This window comes from Ovis aries, chromosome 3 (assembly GCF_016772045.2).
Source record: "Ovis aries strain OAR_USU_Benz2616 breed Rambouillet chromosome 3, ARS-UI_Ramb_v3.0, whole genome shotgun sequence".
NCBI classification, from domain to species: Eukaryota; Metazoa; Chordata; class Mammalia; order Artiodactyla; family Bovidae; genus Ovis; species Ovis aries.
Window position 1 is genome coordinate 2,123,841 of NC_056056.1, and position 25,108 is coordinate 2,148,948.

The 25,108-nt window shown below is 67.3% G+C and overlaps 1 protein-coding gene across 5 annotated transcripts in view; it reads left to right on the forward strand.

Annotated features, from left to right (window-relative positions):
- Nucleotides 1-1,465: 1,465 nt before the first annotated feature.
- BRD3 (bromodomain containing 3) overlaps nucleotides 1,466-25,108 on the forward strand; it is a 36,547-nt gene continuing 12,904 nt past the window's right edge. For 2 of the 5 annotated variants that reach the window (XM_042247988.1, XM_042247985.1), the window contains exons 1-9: nucleotides 1,466-1,521; nucleotides 15,221-15,546; nucleotides 16,413-16,550; nucleotides 17,087-17,234; nucleotides 17,816-18,030; nucleotides 18,615-18,722; nucleotides 19,673-20,044; nucleotides 22,184-22,312; nucleotides 24,525-24,716. In XM_042247988.1, the coding sequence (XP_042103922.1) occupies nucleotides 15,334-15,546; nucleotides 16,413-16,550; nucleotides 17,087-17,234; nucleotides 17,816-18,030; nucleotides 18,615-18,722; nucleotides 19,673-20,044; nucleotides 22,184-22,312; nucleotides 24,525-24,716 (1,515 nt within the window). In that variant the 5' untranslated portion in view covers nucleotides 1,466-1,521; nucleotides 15,221-15,333. Of the gene's footprint in view, nucleotides 1,522-2,075; nucleotides 2,343-15,220; nucleotides 15,547-16,412; nucleotides 16,551-17,086; nucleotides 17,235-17,815; nucleotides 18,031-18,614; nucleotides 18,723-19,672; nucleotides 20,045-22,183; nucleotides 22,313-24,524; nucleotides 24,717-25,108 lie in introns of those variants that run through there. The other 3 variants (XM_027966132.2, XM_042247987.1, XM_042247986.2) reach the window with 2 other exon arrangements.

Here is a 25,108-nt window from a genome sequence, read left to right on the forward strand (position 1 = left end):
CTCCACCTTGAGACTGGCAGGATCAGCAGGCACCAAGGAAAACTTGTCATGCTTTTGACTTCCCATGGGGGTCTACCATATGGAAGGGCTTCCCTTGTGGTTCAGCTGGTAAAGAATTCGCCTGCAATGCAGGAGACCCAGGTTTGATCCCTGGGTTGGGAAGATCCCCCTGGAGAAGGGAATGGCTACCCACTCCAGTATTCTGGCCTGGAGAATCCCATATCCATGGGGTCACAAAGAGTTTGACACTACTGAGTGACTTTCACTAGTATAGGCAAAGTGTATCCACCGTTATGTTATGAAAGTGAAAGTGAAGTTGCTCAGTCCTAACCCACTCTTCAGGACACCATGGACTGCAGCCCACCAGGCTCCTCCGTCCATGGGATTTTCCAGGCAAGAATACCGGAGTGGGCTGCCATTTCCTTCTCCAGGGGATCTTCCCGACCCAGAGATCGAACCCGGGTCTCCTGCACTGCAGACAGGCGCTTTACCCTCTGAGCCACCAGGGATCCCTACTTTAGGTTAGAGCTAGATAAAAATCGACTTAATGTGTACCCAGAAGGAACTGCCACCCCCCAAAAAAGCTCTCAAACGTGTCCGGGAGCTGAGTCTTTCAAACTACAGAAAAGGGCCAGGGCCCACAGGTTTTACCTTTGGGGCCCACTGCTGGAATCCCAGCCTAGGGACCTTTGATCTCACTCCTGCCTCTCACAGGGAAAGAGGCTGGCGCGGGGGAAGGTCTCCGGGCAGAGCCGGGAATGTCCCCTGCTCCTCGCTAGCACGAGGGACTTGGCGCCCTCTCCCGCGACCAAGAACTCGAGCGCCCAGGCCCCAGCCTGACACCGGGACAGGAGGCGGGCGGGCGCGCAGGAGGTGGGCAGACGCGGGCGCCGCCGAGCGCGCCTCCTCCCCGGGCGGGGCCGCCCCTGCGCGCGCGCCCGCCAGGCTAATTAGGCGCGCGGTTTGTTTACAAACATGGGCGCCCGGCAGGTGCGCGCCGCCCAGACCGTGCGCGCCCGGGGTTCCAGGGCGGCCCCACCGACTCGGGGGTCCCCGGGCGAGGGTGGCAGAAACGGGCGGGCGCTGGCCGTCCTCCCGCCTTTTGCGCGCCTCCTCGGGCACCAGGAAATACGCCCGGAGGCGCGTGGCCCCGGCGCCGGGGCGGGCGCGGGGAGGGCGGCGCAGGGTCTCCGAGTCGCCGCCGGCGCCGCGCCGCGCCCCGCGCGCCCCTCGGGCCGGGCCCGCTCGCGGCCGGGTCGGCGGGGCGGGCGGCGGGCGGGGGCGCGCGGGGCGGGGCGCGGCGCCGGCGGGGCCGGGACATGTAGTCCGCGCGCCGCGGCCTCCCCTGGGCGGCCCCGGCGCGGGCCCGGCAGCGGACTACGACTCCCGCCAGGCGCCGCGGCGCAGCGCATGAGCCCTGCTCGGCTCCGGCGCGTCTATTATGCTGCCGGGGCCGGCGAGCCGAAGAGGAGCCGGCCGCGCGGGCCGGGAGGGGACGGCCGCCGGAGCCGCCGAGGCCAAGTACGCCTTTCCTTTGCTTCTTTGCGCGAGCGGGGCGGCGGGCGGCGCGGGCGGAGGCGGGCCGGGCGGGCCGGGGGGCGCGGCCCCGTGCGCCCCGCGCAGGCCGCCGGCGCGTCCGGGGAGCCTGGCACCCGGGCCGCCGTCTCCGCCGCCGCCTTTGTGCGCGGCCACGATGCAACAAAGCGCGGCGGCGGCCCGGGGTCGCGGCGGCGGCGCGGACCCCTCCCCTCGGCCCTCCGCCCGCGCCCTCCCGGCCGCCCGCGTCCCGGGCTCGGGGGCGTCGCCGCGGCCGGGGCGCGCAGCCTGGAGTTGGCACGGCCCGCGCGCCCTGCGCCAGCGACCTCCCGCGCTCCCTTCCTCACGGAAAGGGTTTTTTTCCCCCCCTTTCCTCCGCCCGCCATCTTTCGAAGGGGGGGATCGGGGCGGACGCGGAGGGGAAGGTAGCGCTTCGGCGCCACTTTGCCCGCGCGCGCCCGGCCCGCCTCGGTCCCTGGCCGCGGGGCTCGCGCGGGGGCTGTTGCCGCGGCTGGGGCGGGGGGCGAGGCCGGCGGCGCGGCGTGGAGGCCGCTCCCTTCAGAGTTAGCGGCCCGAGCTGACTCTGAACCCTTTGGAGTTGCTGGGTTGTTGCAGCCCGGAGGAGGAGACCCAGTTCCCGTTTTGAAAACAGCGTGAAAAGCGCTTACAGCGGGCGAGACCGAGTTGGAGCGGGAGGAGCTGGGCTGGGCCCTGGCCCGACAGCACGGCCCAAGCCCATCAGGGAGAAGCGCTCACCCCAGGCCTCACACGGCCCCCCGGCCCTCGTGGGCTCCCCGAGAATGAAGGTGGGGCTCGGGGAGTCCTCTCCGCCGGCTGCTCGTCGGGGTCAGGGCCGGGGGGTGGGGGCCTTGGGTCGCCTCCTTTTCCCTTGGGGCCAGGGGCGGCTTTGGAAAGATGGACGTGGGAGCACGGCACGGGTCCGCCAGCAGACCCCCCGGGGCGGTCCCGTGGCCCACCCTGCGGGTTCCCGCCATTGGGCCCAGTCCCTGACCGTCCTGCGATCCTTCATTTTGGCTGGAAGCTTTCTACCCAGAAGCGCGTAACGGGGGCTCCTCCCCGTGTGTTCCCTGGGTTGTGGCTGCGAAGTTAATGGTGCTGGGGGCGGGGGGTGCTGTTGAGTATCCTTGGGCAAACTACGGGCTGGGGGGAGCGGAAGGCGTGTAACTGAGGGATCGCTGCGCCCCCCCAAGTGAGGACGGAGGAAAAAGTTTGTTTTCTTTTTCCTTCTTCTTTTTTTAACCTTGTTTCGTAGGTTTTCTTCCTGACTCTCTTTTAAATGGGGGTTCTTTCCCTGAATCCCTGGATGGCATTTCTCCTGGGGGAGAGGTTGGCATTCAAGGGGGGTGAAGAAAAGGCCTGAATCTCTGCGAGGGTCGGGTCCGGCCTCAGGAGTTAGGGACCTCCCCGCTTCCCTCCCCCTCCACCATCCTCCCGCAGCCGGGAGTCCGGCCTCTTATTTGCAAATAAAGCTCTGTGTTTGCCCTTCTCTGTCGTGAGGCCTTGATGTGTGCTCGCGGTTACAGATCCAGAGAGATAGGGCGCACGGCGTCTGGGGCGGGAGGGGACGCGGGGCGGAGTGGGCTGTTTTGCCCTGACCTTTCTGGTAACCCGAGGGGGGTGGGCAGGCCTCTGGAATCTCGCCCCAGCAGCTCCTCGGAAGCTTAGATCCAGTCCCAGCCCCGCCGCGGGGACCTCCGGGGAAGGAGGGCCAGGCGGCGCTGGTCGATTTTTGTTTTGTTTTTATAAAGTGGAGTAATTGCTTTCCCTCCACAACAGCCCGCGCGCGCTTGGAAAGTGAGCTCGGAGGGCCGGAGGCGATGTGTTAAATAAGCTGCGCCGGCCGGACTCGCGGGCAGAAAGTGAAAGTGTGGGGGGGCGGGGGACGGCGGCGGGGTAGACAGCGCCCGCCGCGGCCAGCCGCGCCTCCTGCGCCCTCTTCCTCCAGCCTGGCGCATTGCCAGCCGCCCGAGCCCTGCGCCCCGCGCCCGGCGCTGTGCACGGCCATTTCCTGGGTCTGGGCGGCAGAGGCTCTCCGGGGAGCGCTGGACCCCCGCCACCGATCGCAGTGGAGTGGTTGGTGCAGGACGCCGCCCCGGTCAGCCTGGCCCTGCACCCACCGCTAGTGGGTCCTGTTCTCCTTGGAGAACAGCACTTATCCTGTGGGGCCAGGGGGAGCTGGCCCAGGTAGGGAGTGGGGGGCCCCCAGGGACTGTCTGCCCGGGTGCATGTGGGAAAGGGCTCCGCAGATCACCGCCCCGCCCCCCAGTCTCCAGGCGGTCTGTGGGTGGCTGCGTAGAACGGTCTTCCTTTCATGTCTCCCTGACTTGTAAAGGGACAGGGCACCCGTCAGGCCCCATAGACCCCGAACTAGCGGCCAGTGTCTAGTCAGCATTCCTTGCTTCCAAAGGGAACTTTAGGGACACGTGGTGGAAAGCCGGGTGCACACCTGTCTGCTGGGAGCTGGTCCCGGGAGAGCCCCTGCTTGGGAGCCCGCCCTGCGCCCCACCCCGGGCACTGCCCCCTGGTGTCCGTGGATGGGTCCCACAGGCATCATAACAGCGTCGGGTGGCCTGGGCACTTGGATCGAGGGTGCCGTTAGGTAGGTGTCGTTAGGTAGGTGTCCAGGGGGCGTGCGGCTTGTTGAACCCCCTCAGCTTCCCCTCAAGTCATGAACCCTTTTGGCACCTGCGCCTCCCCTCTGGGGGCCTATGGTCCTGCCTCTGACAAGCACTGGGCTTCTAAAGGCCAAGGGTGACATTTCTGGGTCTCCAAGTGGACATGATGGTTACCTGGGCCAAGGTTGGAGGGGAGTGTGTGTCCAGAGGCCCCGCTGTGTCAGCGCTGTGCGTCAGCGTCTGTTTCTGTGGCCAGCTTTTCACTCTTGCACGTGAGAAGCTGGTCTGAACCTAACCCCTTTACAGGGTCTTTGTGAGCTAGAGTCTCAGCTGGCAGATGCATGGGGGGACGCCCCCCTCCATCCTCGCCGCAGAACCTGCGGAGTTGCTCAGGAGGTCATGAGGTGCCTGGGAGAACACTCTCCCCGTGCTCAGGAGCTGCCATCTGGGGTGTTGGGTGCCGCAGGCGCCCAGTGGGGTTTCCCTGCAAGTGTTGGAATCTGGGTTCAAGAGGGTGATCAGGAGCCTGTTCGGGAGGGCTGGGGGCACCCGTCTCTCAGATGCCGCCCTGTCGTGAGGAGCTGGCACCCCGGGGTCCCCACTGAGGTCCCTGGTAGCTGGGGGCGGGAACGCGTGTTGAGCGGCTGTACCCGCGTGCCGTGTAATCAGGAAGAGCTGGCGGGCAGCGTGCTCTGATGGCGTCGCAGGGTGAAACTCGGGTGCATATGGGAGGAGAGGGCAGGAAGGGGTGCTGCCCAGCCCCCAGCCTGCTCGCCCTGTGGGGCAGAGCCCTGGCGATGCCAGCCGGGTGCCAGGGCTACTGGCCCAGAGCTGGGGCCCCGCTGCCTGTGCGCCCCAGATAGACCCCACCCGCCTGCGCTCTGCGGCCTCGGCTGCCAGCAGGCTCTCCCAGCCCAGCCGTCGGGGGTCTGGGTGGGGAAGACACCGATGGCCGCGTGACGGTCCCCTGAGATGTCGGAGCCTGCACCCCCACGCCCCGTAGGGACAGGCGGTGTTCGGTAAGCTAGTGAGCTCTGGGGCTGTGGGAAGGGTCGCGGGGGTGGTGGCTGGGACCCCCTGCCCTTGGGCGCCCCCTGCGCTCGGAGGGCTTCCAGGCTCCTGCCATCCCTCCGTGGGAGCCCATGCTGCCCTGGAAAGGTTTGTGTGGGGACCCTGGTTTCCCAAGGTGGGGCCGTGCGACGTGTTGCTCTGGGCTGTCGCCGGTGGGCTTCCTCGAGGGCTCGGGGTGGGGGGCCGGCTGCCCCTCGACCCCAGGATTGGGCGGTGGTCGTGGGGTCCCAGCCTGGTCTCCTGCCTCCCTGCTCAGGCTCCACGGCCTCCCAGCTCCTCTAGGCCTTGGGTCCTGTCTGTTCGGTGGGGTGAAGGGTCAGCGTCCTTGTGAGGGCCGCCGCATGGGGTGTGAGCTTGGGAGGGCCCTGCAGGCGGAGCTCCCTCCCGCTCAGGGTCCCGGTGTTGCCCACGTGGGTGTCGGTGTCCAGTGGAGGTTGGCTCTTGGGGACAGGCGATAGTGGCTGCAGTCGGGGCCAGGCCCCCCGCTGAGTGCAGCGACTGCCTGACCCCTCGCACCCTCTGTGGGGCCGACTGGCCCAGAGAGGCTGGTCCCCCCTCCCTCTCCAGGAGCGTGGGGGCTGGCCAGGCTGTCCTCTGTGTGTCCCCTGGCGCCATGCCGCCTTCCAAGTGGCCAGTCTCCGCCCCCCCAGAAGCCCCCTGGAGCTTCCCAGCCCCTGACACGCACCGCTGGTGCAGCACCTCTGTGGGGTTTTTGCAGTTTTTCTTAAAGGTGGGTTGTTTGAGAGGTGGGTGGGGACAGCCTTGCACAGGTTAGGGGGTGTGGCTGGCCTGACCCTCACTGTGAGCAGTGACCCCATAGCAGAGCTGGTCGGAGGCTGGCTTCTCCAGGTAGGCTGGCGGGCTGGGCAGAAATATGGGGTGTCAGGGGACACTGGATTGAGGAGGAGCCTTAGCTGTGCAGAGCTGAGGGGACGTGGGGCCGTCAGGAGGGGCCAGGGGCTCGGCAGGCCAGGCCAGCACCTCAGTTCAGTTCAGTCGCTCAGTCATGTCTGACTCTTTGCGACCCCATCAATCGCAGCACGCCAGGCCTCCCTGTCCATCCCCAACTCCCGGGGTTTACCCAAACTCGTGTCCATTGAGTCGGTGATGCCATCCAACCATCTCATCTTCTGTCGTCCCCTTCTCCTCCCGCCTTCGAACTTTCCCAGCATCAGGGTCTTTTCCAGTGAGTCTGCTCTTCGCATCAGGTGGGCAGAGTTTTGGAGTTTCAGCTTCAGCATCAGTCTTTCCAATGAATATTCAGGACTGATCTCCTTTAGGATGGACTGCTTGGCTCTCCTTGCAGTCCAAGGGACTCTCAAGAGTCTTCTCCAACACCACAGCTCAAAAGCATCCGTTCTTCTCTGTTCGGCCTGCTTTATGGTCTGATTCTCACATCTGTACACGACCGCTGGGAAAACCGTAGCTCTGACTACACGGACCTTAGGGTCCCCGCCGACCCGGGGGTGCTGTGGGCATGCCTGGAGGGGTGATGCTGTGGGCGATGGGGCTGGCCTGGAGGGGTCACACCCTGACCCCGGGTGGGCTTGGGGCCCTGGTCGGGGCTGAGCCACTCTGGGCAAAGGCCCTTCGGGTGGCAGCTGTGGTGGTATTCGTCCCTGCAAGGCTGGGGTGGTGGCCAGCAGGGCCCAGGGTGTGTGGGGCCACCGCCCGCCTGGCTGGCCTGTTCGGAGGCCCCTCGCCGGGCCCCTGGGTCCCCTCTCTGGAGGAGGCAGTTGGCTCTGTCCGTCACTGAAGCTACCCTGCCCACGCGGCTCCTGTTTCCTGGGGCCCGGCTGCCCCGGGCAGGGGCGCTGGGGCGGCGGGCCGGCCCCTCCCTGCGGGTCACAGCCCTGTCCCTGCGGGTGTGTCCCGGGCGTTCTGGGACGTGGTGCAGAGCCTCCAGGGCTGGGGCGATGGCCTCGCTTACAGCCTGGCTCTGCCCTGGGCCCTTTCTCTGAGCCTCCTACCTCACCTGGAACGTGGTGCCCCTGTGACCCCTGCTGATGCTGGGATGGGACCCGGGGAGACGGGGCACTGTCACAGTGGGGGCCCTCGCGGGCAGAAAGGGTGCCCACCCTCCCGAACTCCGGAGACGAGACTGCAGGGTCTGAGCTGGGCCAGAGGGGAGAGGGAAGTGGTGACGCCCGGGATGGGGCGCCCCCCCCACCCCAGGCTCTCTTCCAGCCTCTGGCCTCCGCCTTCAGCTCCCTCACGAGCCTCCCCCCAACCTGACCCTGGCTGGGGAGTCCCCCTCGGTCTGGCGCCCTCCAAGCTGACCCTGGCTGGGGAGTCCCCCTCGGCCCGGTGCCCTCCAAGCTAGGAGCTTCCCAGGACTCCTCACATGTCTGCCTCCTCCTCTGACTGTGCCCACCCCCCTGCTGCCCCCCCACATGGCTGAAGGCGTGTCCCTCAATGCTGGTGAGCGAGCAGCCCCTGGATTGGGCACCCCCGAGAGATGGACGAGGCCAGGCCGCCATGGAGTGCCCAACTCCGGCCGCTGGGTCCTGTCTGCAGTGGGAGGGTCAGAGCTGCCACCGCGGCTGTGTTTTCTGGGGGGTTTCTGTCGTGGCCTCTGGACAGAGGGGCCCCACACTCTCCCCTTGTTTGTCCAGGAGCCTGAAGGGCCCTGGTGTCCAGCCTCTCTTGATGCATCCCTCTGGGTTGAGCTAGCCTGTGGGGCCTGAGTTTCTGTGTTTTATTTCTGATTCCAGTTGACCAGGGAGGAAGGAGGTGGGTCCCAGAGCCTGGCGTCCGGGACCCTGGGAAGGGGTGGGGAGAGGGCCGTGACCTCTGAGGCCCGCCTGCCGCGGAGCTGGGGACACCCGTGCCCCACCCGTGGCCGGACGTATCCTGCACAGGGTCCCTCTCGACGGAGCAGTGGGTGTGTGGCTCCGGGGGTGGGGTGGGCCCTCGGTGACCCCCGGCCTCTGGCCCTCCGCTGAGCTGGGCCAGCCGCGTGGCTTTCTAAGCTGTCCTGCAGGATCCCGCCCGAACCCGTCTGGGTTTCCTCTCGCGTTCGAGGGCTTCTGCGGTTTGTCTGAGCATTTCCGCTCCGGGTGGTTTCAGATCCCCTCTCTTCGAGGGAAGGCTTCTCTCACTCTGACCTTCACCTGTTTGTGGTGCTGCCTTCGTGCCAGCGGCGGGTTCCCCGGGAGGTGTGTGTGTGTGTGTGTGGAGTGCTCCCTGGGAGGTGTGTGTGTGCTCCCCAGGAGGTGTGTGTTTTGAGAGGGGTGCTCCCGGGGAGGGGTGTGTGTGTGTGGGGGTGGGGGGTGCTCCCCAGGAGGTGTGTGTGTGGGGGGGTTGCTCCCTGGGAGGTGTGTGTTTTGAGAGGGGTGCTCCTGGGGAGGGAGGTGTGTGTGTGTGTGGGGTGCTCCCTGGGAGGTGTGTGTGGGGAGGTGCTCCTCGGGAGGTGTATGTGTGTGGAGTGCTCCCTGGGAGGTGTGTGTTTTGAGAGGAGTGCTCCTGGGGAGGGGTGTGTGTGGGGGGGGTGCTCCCGGGGAGGGGGGTGTTTTGAGAGGGGTGCTCCCCGGGAGGTGTGGGTATGTGGGGGGTGCTCCCCCCGACGTGTGTGTGTGTGTGTGTGTGTGTGTGTGTGTGTGTGTGTGTGTGTGTGTGTGTTGCTCCCAGCCTCGCTCTGCCCTCTGAGGGGCGGGGGCCTGGGGTCCCTGTGCAGGGCACGCGCGAGGCTCCTGACGATGGGCCGCGCACGCCTGCATCGCTGTGCCCGCGGCCCGCCTCCTGGAAGGCTGGTTTGCGGTGGGCCTGGCGGGCTCCAGTGGTGGGGGGTGGGCCGCATGTTTTGCTCCTGCCTGTTTACCCCAGGAGCTGAGGCCCGCCCCCCAGCCCTGCCCAGGACGGGGTGGGGGAAGGGGCGCCCCGGCGGCTTGCAGGTCCGCTCCGTCCGGTGTCTGCTCTTGGGTGCTGGGCTCTGCCAGCTGCACTTCCCCACCGCGTCCTGGGCCGTCCTGCCTGAGTCCATCCCCCCACCACACACACACCTGGGTTCGTCTCCTCTGTTGGGCCAGGGGCCCCAGGGAGCAGGGCTGTGCCCCCCAGATCTCACTGTTGCTGGGGGTGGCGGGGGTGCAGGGTCCTGAGTGCCCAAGGAAAGGGGGGTTCCTTCTTTTTGAAGTGAGGGCTTTCTAGTGTGGCCAGCAGAGGGGCCGTGGAGGCCCCCTGCGTGCCCCGTTTCTGCTCAGAGAACCCTGGTCGTTTCAGCCCTGCTCCCACCCCTGTGATCACAGAGCAGATATGTCTCCTTCCTAAGACTTGGTCCCCATCTCTGAGGTGTGAGAACTTCTAAAGAATCGGACCGCACACCCCCGTCACCCCCAAAGCACTACGTTGAGTCCAGGGTCATTGAGCGGTCCGTGTGGATGTAGATGCCTCTCGACTCACTGTCCAGCAGGTGTTTCCAGCGCGCTGGCCCAGGGCGGAGGTGCTGGGGCTGGGCACTGCCTCGCCCGCCCCGGCCTTCCCCCCCAGCCCTCGAGGGGCCCCGAGGCGTCCCAGGTTGGGTGGAGAAGCCGACCCCAGAGACGGGCAGCCTTCCTCTGCTGCAGCTATGGGCCCGGGAAGCTGCCCCAAGGAGCGAGCTTTCTCCCTTGTTCTGTTGCAGCGGCAGCTGGCCCTCTGCCGCTGAGGGATGGCCTTCTGCCGCTGAGGGATGGCCCTCTGTGTCCGTGTTTACCTCCCCGGGAGGTTGACGTGTCTCCTTGCCGCCTGTCACGTCTGACTTGGGACGTTGTCTCACACCCTGGGGGCTGTAGGAATGCAGGTGCGCTGGCTGGGTTCTGAGACCCCAGAGGCTCCATCGGGACACGCCTGGCACTGGGGAAGCGGGAGTCAGGCTCCGGCCGGGCCGTGGTTTGCTCCTGACCCGATCACGGCGGGCGTTGCCTGCTTGTGCCCCAAGTGGGCTGGAGTGGAGGCACTCATGTCCCGGGGGCTCACGGGCGTCTGTGGGGGCCCTGCTTCTGCTCCAGGAGGCCGCTCGTCCGTGTGGTGGGGGCCTGAGTGCCCCGGGCCTCAGGTTCCCCGTTTGCAGCCAGCCCCTGTGGTGCTGCCAGGGGCTGACCCGGGACCGCCGAGGAGAGCTCCCCGCCGGACGTTGTCTCTGCTCCTCCTGCGGCTCCTGCTGTCCCCGCCCAGCCACAGTGGCTTAGGCCACGGGAGTGGGCTGGACCCTTCTAGAATCCTCACTCTTGAGTTTGCGTTCTTTCTCTTGATTTAGGGGGCCTGTGGGCACCCCCCTGGGGCTCCCTTGAGGCAGAGGTTCTGGAGTCTTTGCCAGTGGACGCAGGCACCCACCGAGTTGGCCCCCTGCAGTTTTCCCATCCGGGTCCCTAGCCAGGGAGGCCAGGTGGGCTGGTGACCAGGCCTCCGTCCTGGGGGGGGCCTGGCAGGACTGAAGGGAGGGGCCAAGATGTCCTGCGTGCTCACGCAGAGCCCAGGCCTGCTGGACCGAGGAGACCCCCGAGGGGCTGGTGTCACCCAGCTCTTTATCCGCTGTCCAGGAGCCCCTGGCCCGCCATGTCCTCGAGGGTGGGCGCCATGCCTCCGTCCTTGGGGCTGGCTTGGAAACACTTGACCGCTGATGGCCGTGCCACTGGTCAGCCAGGAGGGCAGCTGGGACTTGAACGCTGGCGTGGCAGACCCTAGCAGGCACGCCCTGCTGCCCTTCTGCGGGGCCCCTGTGTCTGCGGCATCTTCGCATCCCCAGCTGAAGTTAGACCAGGAGCTCAGAGGGGCGCCGCTGCCTGGGACCGCCCCCCGGGGTCGCGGGGGCCCTGCTCGCAGCTGTGGTGGGGCCATGTGGTGTCTTAGGACTGCTGGGCGCCCTCTCTCACCCCGTGATGCCGGAAGCCAGGTTGGGAGGCAGGGGGGTCCTGGGCTCACATCCCCGAGGCTCTCTAGCTGGATTCAGGAAATAGCCCGAGGATGGAAGAGCCTCAGCTTTGTCATCCGTGCGGCGGGCCTGCCCACTGGCCATGTGGGATCACGTGATGTCTCTCCTTCAGTAGGGGTGGAGGGCCTGCGGCCGCCACCCAGCACCCTTTGGGGCTTTTCCACCATCCGCCTGCGCGACCTCACCCAGGAGGGCAGCTGGTGAGGCCTGGCCAGGGCCCGCAGGGGGCGGGTGCGTGGTGCCCCTGGACGCGGCCGGATGGTGACTCTCCGGCCTATTCTGTCGTTTCACGTTGGCGTGCGGCTCCGGCCCTCTTCTCCAGGACCAGCGTCAGTTCAGGGCTGAGCCCTGGAGGGGCGGGTGTGGGGCAGCCCGTGGACTGTGAGGCTCCAGCTTCTTTCTGGAAGCCGCCTGTGCCTTCCGGTCTCGGGATGCGGCTCTGACCCTGCCCAGGCGAGGCAGCTGTGGCAGGCGCCCCTACTGGGCCTCCAGCCTCAGCCTCCTGCTGCCCGACAGGTGGGCGTCGGTGGGGTTTCTCGGCCGTCCGGGCGACATTGGCGGGGGGTTGAGGGGGAGGTGTGTGACGGGGCCGACGGCGCCTCTCACGGCTCTGCCGAGGGCGAGCCGAGACCTCGGGGTGGTCGTGGCACCAGGACTTGCCCCGGACGGAGCACACACGGCTGCCCGGCCCGGCCCCAGACCTTGGAGGAAGAGACGTGAGCTCCCAGACGCTTGGCCAAGCGTTTTTCCAAACTAGGTGTCTCTTTACACTTGCTTCTTTTTGTAAAAGTAATGTCTTCTTAAAAAAGTAAATCCTCCAGTTCAGAAATGCAAGCAGGAAGGGAGAAGGCACCTCGCGTGCTGTGGGCGTGGGGTCCTGGGCACCCAGGGGGCCTCTCCAGCGTCTTGCCGGCCCTCGAGGGGACGTCCTGGGCTACGCCAATGCCTGTCTCCTCAGAGTCGCTCTTGGGTCGGCAGGGCTGGCGGGGAGGCGAGGCCAGACTCTGACTGCGCTGCTCGCTCTGGACATGCGGCCTGACTTGGGCTCTGCTGCGTTCTGGGAGGGCTGGCTGCAACAGGGACTGGCGTGGCCCCTCGCCCCCCCAGAGGGACCATGCCGGGTGGCGTGTGTTACCGTGTGGCTCGCCTGGGAGGCTTCTGCCCAAGCCCCTGGCTGCGCAGCCCTGCGGGGAGAGCAGCCCTGCTGCCTGGGATGGGGGCTTGCCCAGCCGCTGAGGCTGCTAGTGCCCTCCCTCCCTCTCTGGTGAGCTGGTGCCCAGGCTGCCAGCGGCAGAGGATACGCCATGTGCTCGCCTCTGCCCTCGGGGGTGCTGTGTGCCACCGTCTGATGCTGGATGCCGCACCCCTGCGGGCATCCCACGCACCCGCAGGAGCCTGGGCACAGTGGCTGTGCTCGCCCCAGTGGAGGTGCCGAAGGCTGCGTTCACGTTCGCAGGGTGCCCCTGCCCCGTGCCAGCCCCAGGCTGCAGGGCGCACGGCACTGTCCACGTGTGTGTCCTTGCTGAGCCTCAGACACTCTCCAGGGTCCGCGTGGTCCTCGCCTCGGAACCCTCTGTGGCCTGTGGTCGGTGTTCAGTGAGCACGTGCCGGGCCCGCACTGGGCTCCGAGCTGAACCGCATCATCTGGGGTACCCGGCTGTGTTGAGCGGGCGCCCAGGCTGGGCGGGAGTGAGGCGGGACGCAGGAGGTGGCCCGTCCACCTGGCTTGCACTCTTGGCCCCTCCTGGGCGGAGCCAGCTGCCTTGTGGGCCCCGGGCGCTCAGCCACGGAAGGAGTGTGTGGTGTTTGCGGCAGGGGCTGCCTTCCTGCTGTGCTGCCGTGCGAAGTGGTCAGTCACTGGTCAGGAGAGGGGGCGGAGGTCAAAGGCCAGGCTGAGGGCCGCCTGTCCCTGCAGAGAGCTGTGCCCACCTGTCCTCGTGCGCGGAGGAGGCCGGTCTGCACCTTGGCAGCAGCCTGGGCCCTTCCTGGGGCCCCCGTGTCCCCTCAGGTGGTTTAAGGCCCTGGTGGTGTCCTGCCTGTTCCCCGAGGACTGTAGCGGCAGCACTGGGTACTGGGTGCCTGCCCACCCACCCCGCGTCTGGGGGCCCGCCTGGCCCACAGCTGGGGGCCCACACCTGGGGCCCCACCCGGCCCGCACCTGGGGGCCCATGCTGTGCTCATCCGTCGTCAGGCAGGAATGGGGTGTATCCTCAACAGACCTCGGGAACCCCCACGTCGGCAGCCACCGCAGCCTCCACAGCAGGACCATCGGGTGATTGGTGCGTATCCAGCACTGGCTTGAGTGCTCTGCGCTGGACTCCTTTAGGCTTGAGTCCCGTGGGGACCCAGGCAGACTGGATCCCGGGGTTGGCGAAGGGCATGGCTGGGATTGCGCCCAGGGGTCTGGCCCGGTGTCTGCTCTGCGCCTCTGAGCTGCCCGGGGTCTGAGAGGCCCAGCCGGTGATGGAGGTAGGGGGGACATGGGCCTGTGAGGCTGCTGCAGCCCGGACGGGGAAACAAGTCACTGGTCAGGCCGGGGCCTGCAGGCCAGAGTGGGACAGGCAGTGCTGGTTTGGATGGGAGCCCCATGTGGGGCAAGGCTGTTGAGGGGGGCAGGTTCGCAGGGACCCCAGCAGGAGGCGGTGGCACTAGGCCAGAAGTGGTCAGACCTGTGGGGTGGGGGGCAGCGGGGCGTCAAGGCCGAGACCTGCGGGGTGGGGGGCAGTGGGGCCTGGAGGCCGAGAATGCAGGCCGTCTCTGTGCGGTGTCTGCACCGTCAGCTGGGCGGTCGTGGCCCCTCCCCACGGAGGCCCTGGAGCCGGTGTGGAGGAGAGGCGTTCAGGCCCTTGCAGGGCGGGGCGCCTCGGGGTGTTCCAGAACGTTGCTCCGAGGAGGGGAGCGGGCGGGCAGGCCTGCTCCGTGCGTGGGGTGCGCCCGGTCTCTTTGCGGAGTCCTCTTTGCTCTGGCTTGGGGTCGGTGGGGGCCGAGGAGGCGCTGGCCTGGGGGAAGCCCCTGGTCGGTAGCTTTCCCTGATGACCGTGGTATAAGCGCCCACGTGCCAGACTGCTGGCTGCTGGCAGGGTGTCAACCAGCTAGAAGAACCCTGCAAGTCGGGGCGACCTGCTCTTGCAAATCATGGCGGGTGGACGTGGGCCCAGGGGCGGGCGGGTGCTGTTCTGTCCTCCCGGAGGGCCCTCCGGCCCCCACGCAGGCCCTGCCTCCCAGCCCGGGCCCGGCTGGGTCCCTGACAGGTGCCTCCTGGCCCAGGTCCAGCTCTTCTGTGCAGCCCCCCGGGCGCTCTGCAGACGCAAGTGACAGGCGGGCCATCGACTTCCTCCCAGGATGTGGCGGGGGAGCCACTGTGAGGAGGCCCGTCTGTCACCCGCTGCACGGCTGTCCGCGCGGTGCTGGGCAGCCTCCTGACACGTGTGGGGCCTCAGTGGGCACTTCCTTCCCGGCGCTGCGCATGGAGGAAGTTTGGCGAGCTGGGCTGTGGTCTGCCACCCCCCGCCACCCTCCCCGATTGGCTGAGGACCGGCCGTGTCACAGCCCGGCCGCCGTCACAAACCAGGGCCCGTTCTCGTGGTTACATTGGAACCCCCATCGCCCGTGCGCCGTGCGTGCTCCACACGCCTTTCTGCCGGCCTGGCTCGGCCGTCGGGTCCGCGTCGCCGCTGTCGACGTGCGAGTTGCTGCCTGGAAGGTTGCTGCTGTCCAGGACAGTGTCGAGGCAGTCCCCCGCACGCCGGCGGCTGGTGGGTGGTGAGCCGACAGCCTTGGCCTCCGCCTGGACGGCTGCCTCCACCTGGACGGCCGCCCCTGCTGCCCCCTGCCCCTCGCGTCTCCCCCACCCGCCCGGGCGGGGCACCTGCTGCCGTTCTGCCTCCCCTCCCGGGTCTCTCTCCCTGCCCCGGCCGAGGGCAGCGGCGTGACAGGTGAGGGGGGGACCTGACCAGGGCGGATGTGCCAAGGTTCCCTTGCCGTGACCGTGCAGCCTCATGTGCCCACGGAGCCGGCCGAGGCTGGGGTGACCGGCCATCCCTCCGCGGTCCCTTCCGCCCTGCAGGTGCTGCCTGGTTGGGCCCAGACATGGAATGTCGTGCCTCAGCGGGAAGCACAGAGGAAGCCAGGGCCTCCCTGAGCCGCTGCCGTGACTGCCAGTGAGCGAGCAGCTGGAGGATGTCCGCCGCGACGCCGGTCGCCCCCACGGGGATCCCGGCGGCCCCGGGCCCAGTGAACCCACCTCCGCCGGAGGTCTCCAACCCCGCCAAGCCCGGCCGCAAGACTAACCAGCTTCAGTACATGCAGAACGTGGTGGTGAAGACGCTCTGGAAACACCAGTTCGCCTGGCCCTTCTACCAGCCCGTGGACGCCATCAAGCTGAACCTGCCTGTGAGCGCCCCGCCCGCCGCCCCAGCCCCTCCGTGGCCCCGACTCCTGCCTGTGAGGGTCCTGCCCGCTGCCCCTCCAGAGCACCCTGTCCTGGGAGGACAGCCCCTCTGGCCTTGGCCCAGGTGGCGCAGGGAGGCTGCAACTGCTAGGAGGGCCAGGGAGGCAGCAGGTGGTAGGAGGGCGGGCCCAGCCCAGAATCTGCGATGATGGAAGGGCAGAGGGGACACGCAGGCCTGGGGCGGGGGAGGGCGGCTGCCCCGCGTGCAGGGAGCGGGAGGCTGTGGCCTCGTGGGTGGACGAGGCAGACCAGCCCGGGCGCAGAGGTGCACTGAGGCTCGCCCCGCACCAGCCCCGTCCCACTGAGTGGCGCGCCTGCACACGCAGCCTTGTGCTCATGGGGGGGTGGCCGGCCTTTCCGGGGATGGCGCCCAAGCTGCATGCCTGGGGCCCGCCTGGCCGCCTGGCGGCTTTCTCCTCTGGGCCCGAGTGGAGAACCCCAGAGTCCTGCAAGGGCAGCCCTGGGCCAGCACTTGGCAGCCTGGCTCCTGAGCCAGCTTGGCCCTTGGGCACCTGCAGGCCCTAGAGTGAAGTGTGGGACCCAGAGAGGGGGCCTAGCCCCTCGTCCTGCGCCTAGACCCGCTCTGCAGTCCCCTGCCCACACAGACTCCCGTCAGACCAGAGGGGCTTGGCAAGGTCCGTGCTGGCGCCGTCCCCGCCCCGGCCCCCCTCAGCTGGACAGAAACTTAGGTCCAGCCCCAGCGCTGAGCTGCCAGACAAGGCCGCCTCGCGCGCGATCTTGGTGCTTGGGAATCATGAAAACCATCTTATTGAATCCAACAGTAACACCCCGACTGTCTTTTTCCTAGGATTATCATAAGATAATAAAAAACCCCATGGACATGGGAACCATTAAGAAGAGGCTAGAAAATAATTATTACTGGAGCGCGAGTGAGTGTATGCAGGACTTCAACACTATGTTTACCAACTGCTACATTTACAACAAGGTGAGCAGGCGGCGTGGCGTGGGCCCCAGCCGCTGCCGTGAGCGACCTGGGGGGAGCGCCAGGATGGGGGTGGCCCGTGTCCACTGGGCCCGGTGCGTCGCAGCGGCTCTCAGACCCATTCGGGCCACCTCGGCCTCCCGCTCAGCCCTTGTCTGGCTGCGATCCCCGTGTGTGGGCCCCACAAGCCACGTGCCTGAGGGTTCGGCCTGTGCGTGGGCCCATGTGCCCTGCTGGCACGCTGAACGTTCGAACAGCCTTTCCAGGAGGAGTTGACACACCAGATGCTTTAGAACATCCCCGCGCTTGGGCCTTGTTTCCTGTCTGTGATGGGATAAAGAGTGGTTTTCTGTCTTTGTGTTTTCTGAGTTCTTGCTAGAGTTTCTGTGTTAAAATGTATTCCTGTTGCTTCCCTCCCGCCCCGCCAGATCCCTCAACAACTTTTTAAACACATATTTTTCTTGAGCAGCGGTTGCACGTTTGCTGTAAGCAACGCGGCTCCTTGCCAGCGCGTGACCCTGCTTCTCCCGTGTCTTCAGCCCACAGATGACATAGTGCTCATGGCCCAAGCCTTAGAGAAAATTTTTCTGCAAAAAGTGGCTCAGATGCCCCAGGAGGAAGTTGAGTTACTGCCCCCTGCTCCAAAGGGCAAAGGCCGGAAACCCTCTTCGGGAACGCAGAGCGCAGGTGAAGGGGGTGGGGGTGCCCGCCTCCCAGAGCCGACGAGAGCGGCCCCTCCCTACGCGTTCGATGGCGGTCGGGGCCGGGAGCTCTGCTGTGTGGCCTGCGGGCTGCCTGCCTTGGCGCCTGCCTTGCTGGGACCCCAGGCTCCTCCTCGCTGGCCCTGGCTCGGAGGCTGCCCCTTCTGGGGCCACTCTGCTCCTGTGTCCCCGCCAAGGACCTTGCCTCCCCAGCGCGCAGTGTGTTCTCTGTGAATGGTCCGGGAGTGGCGGGGGTTTAGGGTTGGCACTGGGAGCCCGGGGACAGCCTTCCCTGCCCTGGGAACCCAGAACCAAGGTGTGTCCCCATGGAGAGCTGCCCAGGAGGGGCCCATCCTCCGGAGAGGCGGGGCGGTGGCTGGTTACGCAGCCGGGGGGACCCGGGTTAAGCCCCGGGTTAAGCCCTCCCAGACTGTGACCTCCCGGACCACACGCTCCATCCTGGTTCACTCACCCCGGCCTCAGAGACGGCCACTGTGAGGGTGATGGCCAGGGTCTCGGGAGGAGGGGCCGGTCCGACAGCTCCACCTCCTGTCTTCTGCCCTCAAGGCTCGCAGCAAGTGGCAGCCGTGTCCTCCGTCTGCCCGGCGACCCCCTTCCAGAGTGTCCCCCCCACGGTCTCCCAGACGCCCGTCATCGCCGCCACCCCCGTGCCAACCATCACCGCTAACGCCACGTCGGTCCCTGTCCCCCCGGCTGCTGCCCCGCCTCCCCCCGCCACGCCCATCATCCCCGTGGTCCCTCCCACGCCGCCCGTCGTAAAGGTGAGCTTTCCCCGGTCCCGGGCGCGGGTGGCTGTGGGTGGGTTGGGGGTAGCGCTCTATCCCTTCCCCGGGCACAGGCTGCCCCTGGCGCACTGGGCACACGGGCCTCTGGACCGGTCCCGTCCGCCCACGCCTGCGGAGTGGGCCACGATTCCCGACACCGACGCTTGGAGCTGCAGGTCACACAGCTGGCGAGGGCGGCTGGGCTGGGCCCGCGGCGTCTCTGGCCTCTGTGGTACACATGGGTTCCCCGCAGGGCGTGCAGGGGGTGAGGGCGTGCTCGGATTTCCAGCGGTTGGTGTGGGGAGGGCGACGGCGGCCTCTGTGCACGCCCCTCCCTGGCTTTGCCGGGAGCCTCCCCCGCAGGGCCTGGGCTTGGAGTGCTTGCTTTCCACGAGGCCCGTGGCCAGCAGGGATGGCCGAGGGTCCCACACCCACTGACACACACCGTCTTCTCCAGTTTGACCCTCACAGCGACCCTCGGGGGCAGGCAGTATTTCCCCCATCTTTCAGATGAGGAGGCGGGCACTCAGAGGGGTTAAATGGCTCCCCCAAGGTAAAACGCCGCTCGCCCTGCCCCGCAGCCTCCACTGCCTGCCCTTGGGCGGTGCTGGCAGGCCGTCCTGCCCAGCGCCCTGCTGCCTTGGAGCATGTCCTGTCTGCCGCGGCCCCGTGAGCCCTGGGGCCCCCCGGTGCGTGCTTGGCCTGCCCTCGGCACTGTGATGTGTGTGTGTGTGTGTGTGTGGGTGGCTGGCTCGTGCCTGCCGGCCTGGGGGCAGGGGCTTGGCAGGGGTGGCGCCCTTGGTGGCTGGCCTTGGTGGCGTGCACGCTGTGGACCCCGGGGAGGCCACTGGCCGGGTGCTCCTGGCTCCCGGGGGCTGTCCCGCCTGCCTGACAGCGGGGAGGGAGGGGAACCCTGAGCTGGTCTCGGGGTGGCTCTGCACCCTGGCTGCCCAGGTGCTCGACACTCCCCATGGTGCCCACCCAGCAGGGGCGGGCGGATTGCCTCGGTGTTCCCCCCCGGGCGGGTAGCCCCTCCTAGGGTCAGCTCCGGACATGCACAGCGCTCTGCCCCGGGGTCCCAGCTCCCAGACCTTGGGCGCCTGCTGATGTCTCCAGCCCCCCACCCCGCCGCCCGCATGCTCCTCCCAGCCCCTCGTCCTGTGGCTGCCACTGTCCGCGGAGCACCCGCTGTGAGGCCCGTGTTGGGGCGCCCCTCCAGCCTCTGACGCGCAGGGGTCTCTCTGCTGTCCCCGAGCCCCACTGGATGCCCGTGTTGCTCGCAGCGGGCCCCTGGTGCTGCAGGCCCCTAAGCTGTGCTCTGGGCACAGGTGTGGCTGCAAGGGGGCAGCGTGATGTGTCTCAGGTTGACGAGCGCCCCTGTGGGCGTGGGGCCTAGGGGCCCCAGCAGCCTCAGCGTGCAGCCTCACCACCGCCAGCTGTGTGACCTCGGGCAGGCGCCGGGGCCCCTCTGAGCCTCAGTGTCCTGTGTGGCGCGGGGGCCCTGGGAGAGTGGCGGTGGCCGTGCATGCCCTCGCTTTGCTCCGCCTGGTGGGCGGTCCATGCTCCAGGAGCGCCCTCGGGCGGGGATGACGAGGACGGGCGCCGGTTCCCCAGCTCACAGCCGTCTCCGCTGTCGCAGAAGAAGGGCGTGAAGCGGAAAGCGGACACCACCACGCCCACCACGTCCGCCATCACAGCCAGCCGCAGCGAGTCGCCCCCGCCGCTCTCGGACCCCAAGCAGGCCAAGGTGGTGGCGCGGCGGGAGAGTGGGGGCCGCCCCATCAAGCCGCCCAAGAAGGACCTGGAGGACGGCGAGGTGCCGCAGCACGCGGGCAAGAAGGGCCGGCTGTCCGAGCACCTGCGCCACTGCGACAGCATCCTCAAGGAGATGCTCTCCAAGAAGCACGCGGCCTACGCCTGGCCCTTCTACAAGCCGGTGGACGCTGAGGCCCTGGAGCTTCACGACTATCACGACATCATCAAGCACCCGATGGACCTGAGCACCGTCAAGGTAGGGGCGGCTGGCCCCCCATCTGTGCGGCCCGCCGGGCCTGCCGAGGCCGAGGTGCTGTCCCGGGCGGCCCAGGGGCGGTTCCGCAGGCCCCAGGGCGTTGCCCGGCTCCCTCCACCCGCCCGCAGCAGCACGCAGGGCCTCAGGCCTGGCCCGGGCCCCCGGCAGGGGCTGGCAGGGCGCTGTCCTCTGCCTCGTCCTGCGGCTTCCCGTCACCTCTTTCTGTTGAGCTGCTTTGGTTCCCCCGTCTCCTCCTGTCCTGCTGCGTTTGAGGGTCTCTGTAACGCTAGGCGAGGAGGCCCTTTGCGCCCCAGCCCCTCCTAGGACAGATGCAGGTCTTGGAGGAGGCCGTGGCGGAGCTGACCCCAGGACCCCCACCCTTTCAGGCCCTGCACCAGGGTCTTCTTGCCCTGGGGGCTTCTCCCTTGGCGTTTGTGGGCATGGCAGTGGGTCAGGCCAGGTGTGGACAAGCAGAGAAGAGCAAGCTTGGGCCAGGCAGGCATGGAGGGGGCCTCCTGGCTGGTGGCAGCCCCGGGGGCAGGAGATCGGGGCTGTGAGGTCCTGAGGGGTTTTCCCTGCGTGGGCGAGGAGGCCCAGGCCCAACACCGCTCTGCTTCCTCAGCCGGCTGCAGTCTCTGAGGTCTGAGGGGTATCCCCAGCACATGGATGTGTGTGGGCCTGCGAAGCTGCCCCAACAGAGGGGAGAGGGGATTCTTTACCCCTGTGGGGTCGGGGCCCTGAGCTGCCGGTCTCAGCCATTCTGCCCCGGCTGGGCGAATGCTGCCCTGGGACAGACTCTCCTACTGGAAGTCTCGCTCCCCACTAGGGGCAGGGCAGGCCCAGCCATCCAGGGCAGGGGTTCCCGGGGAGCCTGCTGGGCTGGGTGGCCGAGCAACCTCCTCCCCTTCTCTGACCCTCTCCCTGGTCGCAAGGGCAGGCGCCGGCTTCCTCAGACACACGCAGTGTTCCGGGGGCCCTGCCTCTTTTGGGAGCCCCGCAGCACCAGCTGCTTTTCCTGGGCCGATGTTCGTCTGTACGACATGAACAGCGGGTCAGGACGCAAGCCGAGCAGCAGAGGGAAGCCCCCCTCTGGCTCCACCGCCCCCTTTCCCCAGGGGTGCCTGTTGCTGACAGTTCGGCTGCAGCTTTCCTGACCAGCTCCTGGCTCAGGCTGGCTCTTTGCCAGCAGGTTTTCTCAGTGGGGCAGTGGTTCCCAGGCTCTGAGGTGTACCAGGACGGTGGCCAGCAGTCAAGTTAGGGATGAAGTCCAAGACTGTCCAGGTGTTGAGAGAGTCTCGGGTGCCCATTTGCTGAGCTGCTCCAGAGTAAGGAGGTTGTGCAGAGGGCTGGAGCCCAGCAGCCCGTGTTGCTGGAAGCTCCTGAGAGGGCAGAGGAGGGTGATGTGTGCTAGGCTGGAGGGGCTGCAGGTCCTGGAGTCTGACCACCAGCTGCCCCTCCTCCGAGGCCAGGACTCTGTTGCTCTGGGTGCAGGCGGGGTGGGTGGCTGGGCTCTGGCCCCCAGGATAAATGGGCACCTCAGACCCCAGACACGAGGTCCCTGACACATGAGCTCCACGTGAACCCAGCCAGGCCCAGGCAGCGCACGCCTCGAGAGCCACTGCCCTGACCTTGCTGCCTCCATGCAGCTGCCCGTCTGGGCGCACCCCGTCCCCCACCGTGGTGCCCGTTGTCTGTATCCTGGCGGCAGCGGGACAGTTGGGTGCCACTGTGAGGCTGGCTGGCCAATAGCACCTGGATTCTCCAGGGAGAAAATTAAAGGTCTCGTTGCGAGAGCTGAGTCACCCCCTAAACGAGCGGAGGGTGACTTCCTGCCACAAGTTGCTCGTTCCCTGCCAGAGCCCCTGCCAACAGGGATACGGATGTGTGAAAAATCACACAGGACGTAGAGCTGGGGTTTGGGGTGAGGATGGGGTGGGTGGTGGCTGCGGGAGCTGACTCCTGTGAGCGCCCTTTTTTCCTCCCCGGGGATCTGCCTCGTACCCGGGCCCCTGGGCCCTCCCCTCCAAGCCTCCCTTCCCCTCTCTCCCGGGCTCCCAGGCACGGTCTCGGGCTGGCGCTGGCCCTGGGGCGGGCCCCGAGGCCTGGCGGCGCCTTACGCCCGTGGCGTGTGTCTTACAGAAGAAGATGGACAGCCGTGAGTACCCGGACGCGCAGGGCTTCGCGGCCGACATCCGGCTGATGTTCTCAAACTGCTACAAGTACAACCCCCCGGACCACGAGGTGGTGGCCATGGCCAGGAAGCTGCAGGTGAGCCCGGCGCTGGTGGGCGGTGCCGCTCGGGGAGGGCGTCGGGAGCATCCAGCCGGGGAAGGCGCAGGGTTGGGGGGTCCCGGGACTTCACCCACGAGCACGTTCTTGAGTGGTGGCTGAGTGGCCGCCAGGCCCTGGGCCTGCTCCGCAGGGATGAGGCGGCCCGCCAGCCAGTCCCCGCCTCCGGGAAGCGCAGGCTCCAGTGGGCAGCAGCGCAGAGGTGGGCCTGCAGGCGTTCTGGGGGGCTGGGGGCAGAGAGGAGGCTGCTCCTTGCGCGTCGCTGCGTGCCGGGGCCCGCGGCTGTCGCCAGGCAACGGCTTGTGGCTTTGCTGATGACGTGGGAGCGTGGGGCCTGCGGGGAAGCGCAGACTGGCCTTCAGTGGCGGGCCCTTGCATGTGTGCACAGCCCTCACACACGCCACGAGTGTGTGTGTGTGTGTGTGTGTGTACCCACGCACGTGCTCGTCTGTCAGTCTGCAGGCTGACCCGGGTTTCCGTGGGGGCCAGCACGCGGAGTCTGCTCTCTCTGTGACCACCTGGGCTGTTTGCGACCCCGTGGAATGCAGCCCGCCAGTCTTGTCTGTCCCTGGGATTCTTCAGACAAGAACGCTAGAGTGGGTTGCCATTCTCCAGGGGGTTTTTCCCCACCCAGAAATCGAACCCAGGTTCTCCCACAATGCAGGCAGATTCTTTACCTTTTGAGCAACCAGAGAATCCCTTTGTAAATAAGAGCACCTATATTTCACATGGGATAAAATCAGAAAGCTTTCTGTTTAGAAGAAAGAGACCCTGTGGATGTGTGTTCTGTTCCAGGAGCTCTCTCTTCACAGGACCTAGCATGGTGTTCTGTTAAGACGCCCCCATCTCTCGCTCAGAACCGTTTCGTAGACCTTGTACGGTCACTCGGACACGTCCTTGCTCACCCAGCCCCAGACGGGGGTGCAGGGCTCCTCCTTCTGGGCCTCTGGGTCCTGGTCCCCCCCCTTCCTCCTGCCTGGGGGCGCTGGCTGCTGCTGGCTCCCGCTGGGGTGGGCGCAGAGCCGTCCTGGGGTCCCAGGGCTCCCAGAGGGAGCCGCCCAGACCCACGGTTTCAGACCCCGGCCTGGACCCCAGAAGGCTCTGCCCAGCCCCGTGCGCTCACTGCTCTTTGACGCCCCGAACCTTGTAAGTTGCCCTATGAGGAAGCCAGGCGGCCCATGGGCCAAGGGCAGTGGCTGGTTCTGGTCCAACTGAAGGGGGTCTCCCCGGTATGGGACCCTTACCTGCTGATGACTGTGGTTCTGATCCCACGTAACGGGGTCTCCCCAGTGTGGGACCCTACCTGCTGATGACTGTCGTGACCCCGCAGTTGGGTTAGAGCCCGACTCTGCAGCAGTCTGAGGTCGACCAACCCCCACCCCCAACCAGGACAGAGCAGGCTGGACCGAGGTGGCCGCGTGCCTCCTGCATGTTGTTGCCTGGACTCCAGCAGGAGATTCTGGGGGACCAGGACCCGGAGCAGCTCTGGGAGGAGCTGTGTGGCTCCGCGTGTGAGCCAGGCGTGTGTGGCGTCAGGCACAGGAGCCAGGCGGGGAAGGCTCACTGCCTGCCGTTCAGCCTGTCTGAGATGAGCCTGGGCTGCCAGGGCAGGGGGTGTCTTCGCTGAGCATGCTCCCACCAGAGAGGGAGCCTTCGCTGAGCGTGCTCCCACCAGGGAGGGGGGCTTTTGCTGAGTGTGCTCCCACCAGGGAGGGGGGCTTTTGCTGAATGTGCTCCCAGGGCTGTGCAGGAGCTGCTGGCTGTTTTGACTGAACTGGACCCTTTGAGCCAGCTCTTGGACCCCGCCCCAAGAACGAGGTGGGATGCTCCAGCGATGCCACCAGGCAGAGATGGGAGAGCGTAAGTGGCTCTCAGACCCCGTGTCGGCGGCCCAGGAGAGGCCCGAGCTCCCGGGCAGGCCTCTCACTGTCTGGCAGTAGGTGGCAGCCTTGGAGCCGGAGCGGAAAGGACTTGCCTTTTACAGGAGGCAGGCACTTGGGTGCCCGCTCCTGCAGGGCTGTGTCCGCAGCTGCTGGCCCTGTGCCCCTAGTCCAGGGCCGCGCTCACTGCCTGGGAGGGAGGGACAGGGAGGGAGGCAGGGAGCAGGCGCCCTGGGCAGGCCTGGCCGTCTCCCTGCGCCCCAGGGCTGCCCACAGGTGCTGGGACCCAGGCTGCCCCTGCTCTCCCGCAGGACGTGTTTGAGATGCGCTTCGCCAAGATGCCGGACGAGCCAGCGGAGGCACCTGTCCTGCCTGCGCCTGCGGCCCCCGTGGTCAGCAAGGGCGTGGAGAGCAGCCGCAGCAGCGACGAGAGCTCGTCGGACTCGGGCAGCTCGGACTCGGAGGAGGAGCGCGCCACGCGGCTGGCGGAGCTGCAGGAGCAGGTAAGCGGCCGTGCGGGACGGGGGGCTTGGGCAGGACCGTGGCCCTTCCCCACCGGCCCCTGACCCGAGGTCTGCCCCAGCTGCCGCCCCGTCCCCAGCCACAGCCGTCCTTACCTGGTGTGGCTGGGAGGGGACCCGGGAAAGGCGTCAGCTCCAGGGCCCCCTTGCCAGTGCCCACAGGCCTGGGGCCCCGTGAGCCCGCCTGTGTTGGGATGTCCCTGGAGCCTCTTCTGCTCCAGAAAGGTCTGCAAGGGCTGCAGTTGCGCGGCCCCCAGAGCCTGCCTCTCGGAGGCGGAAGCTGGGCTGTCCTGCCTCCGCCTCTGACCCCTGAGGTTTGCTCCCACCCCCCTTCACGCTCCTTCTGTGCAAGATGGGAGCAAGAGGTGCTAGAT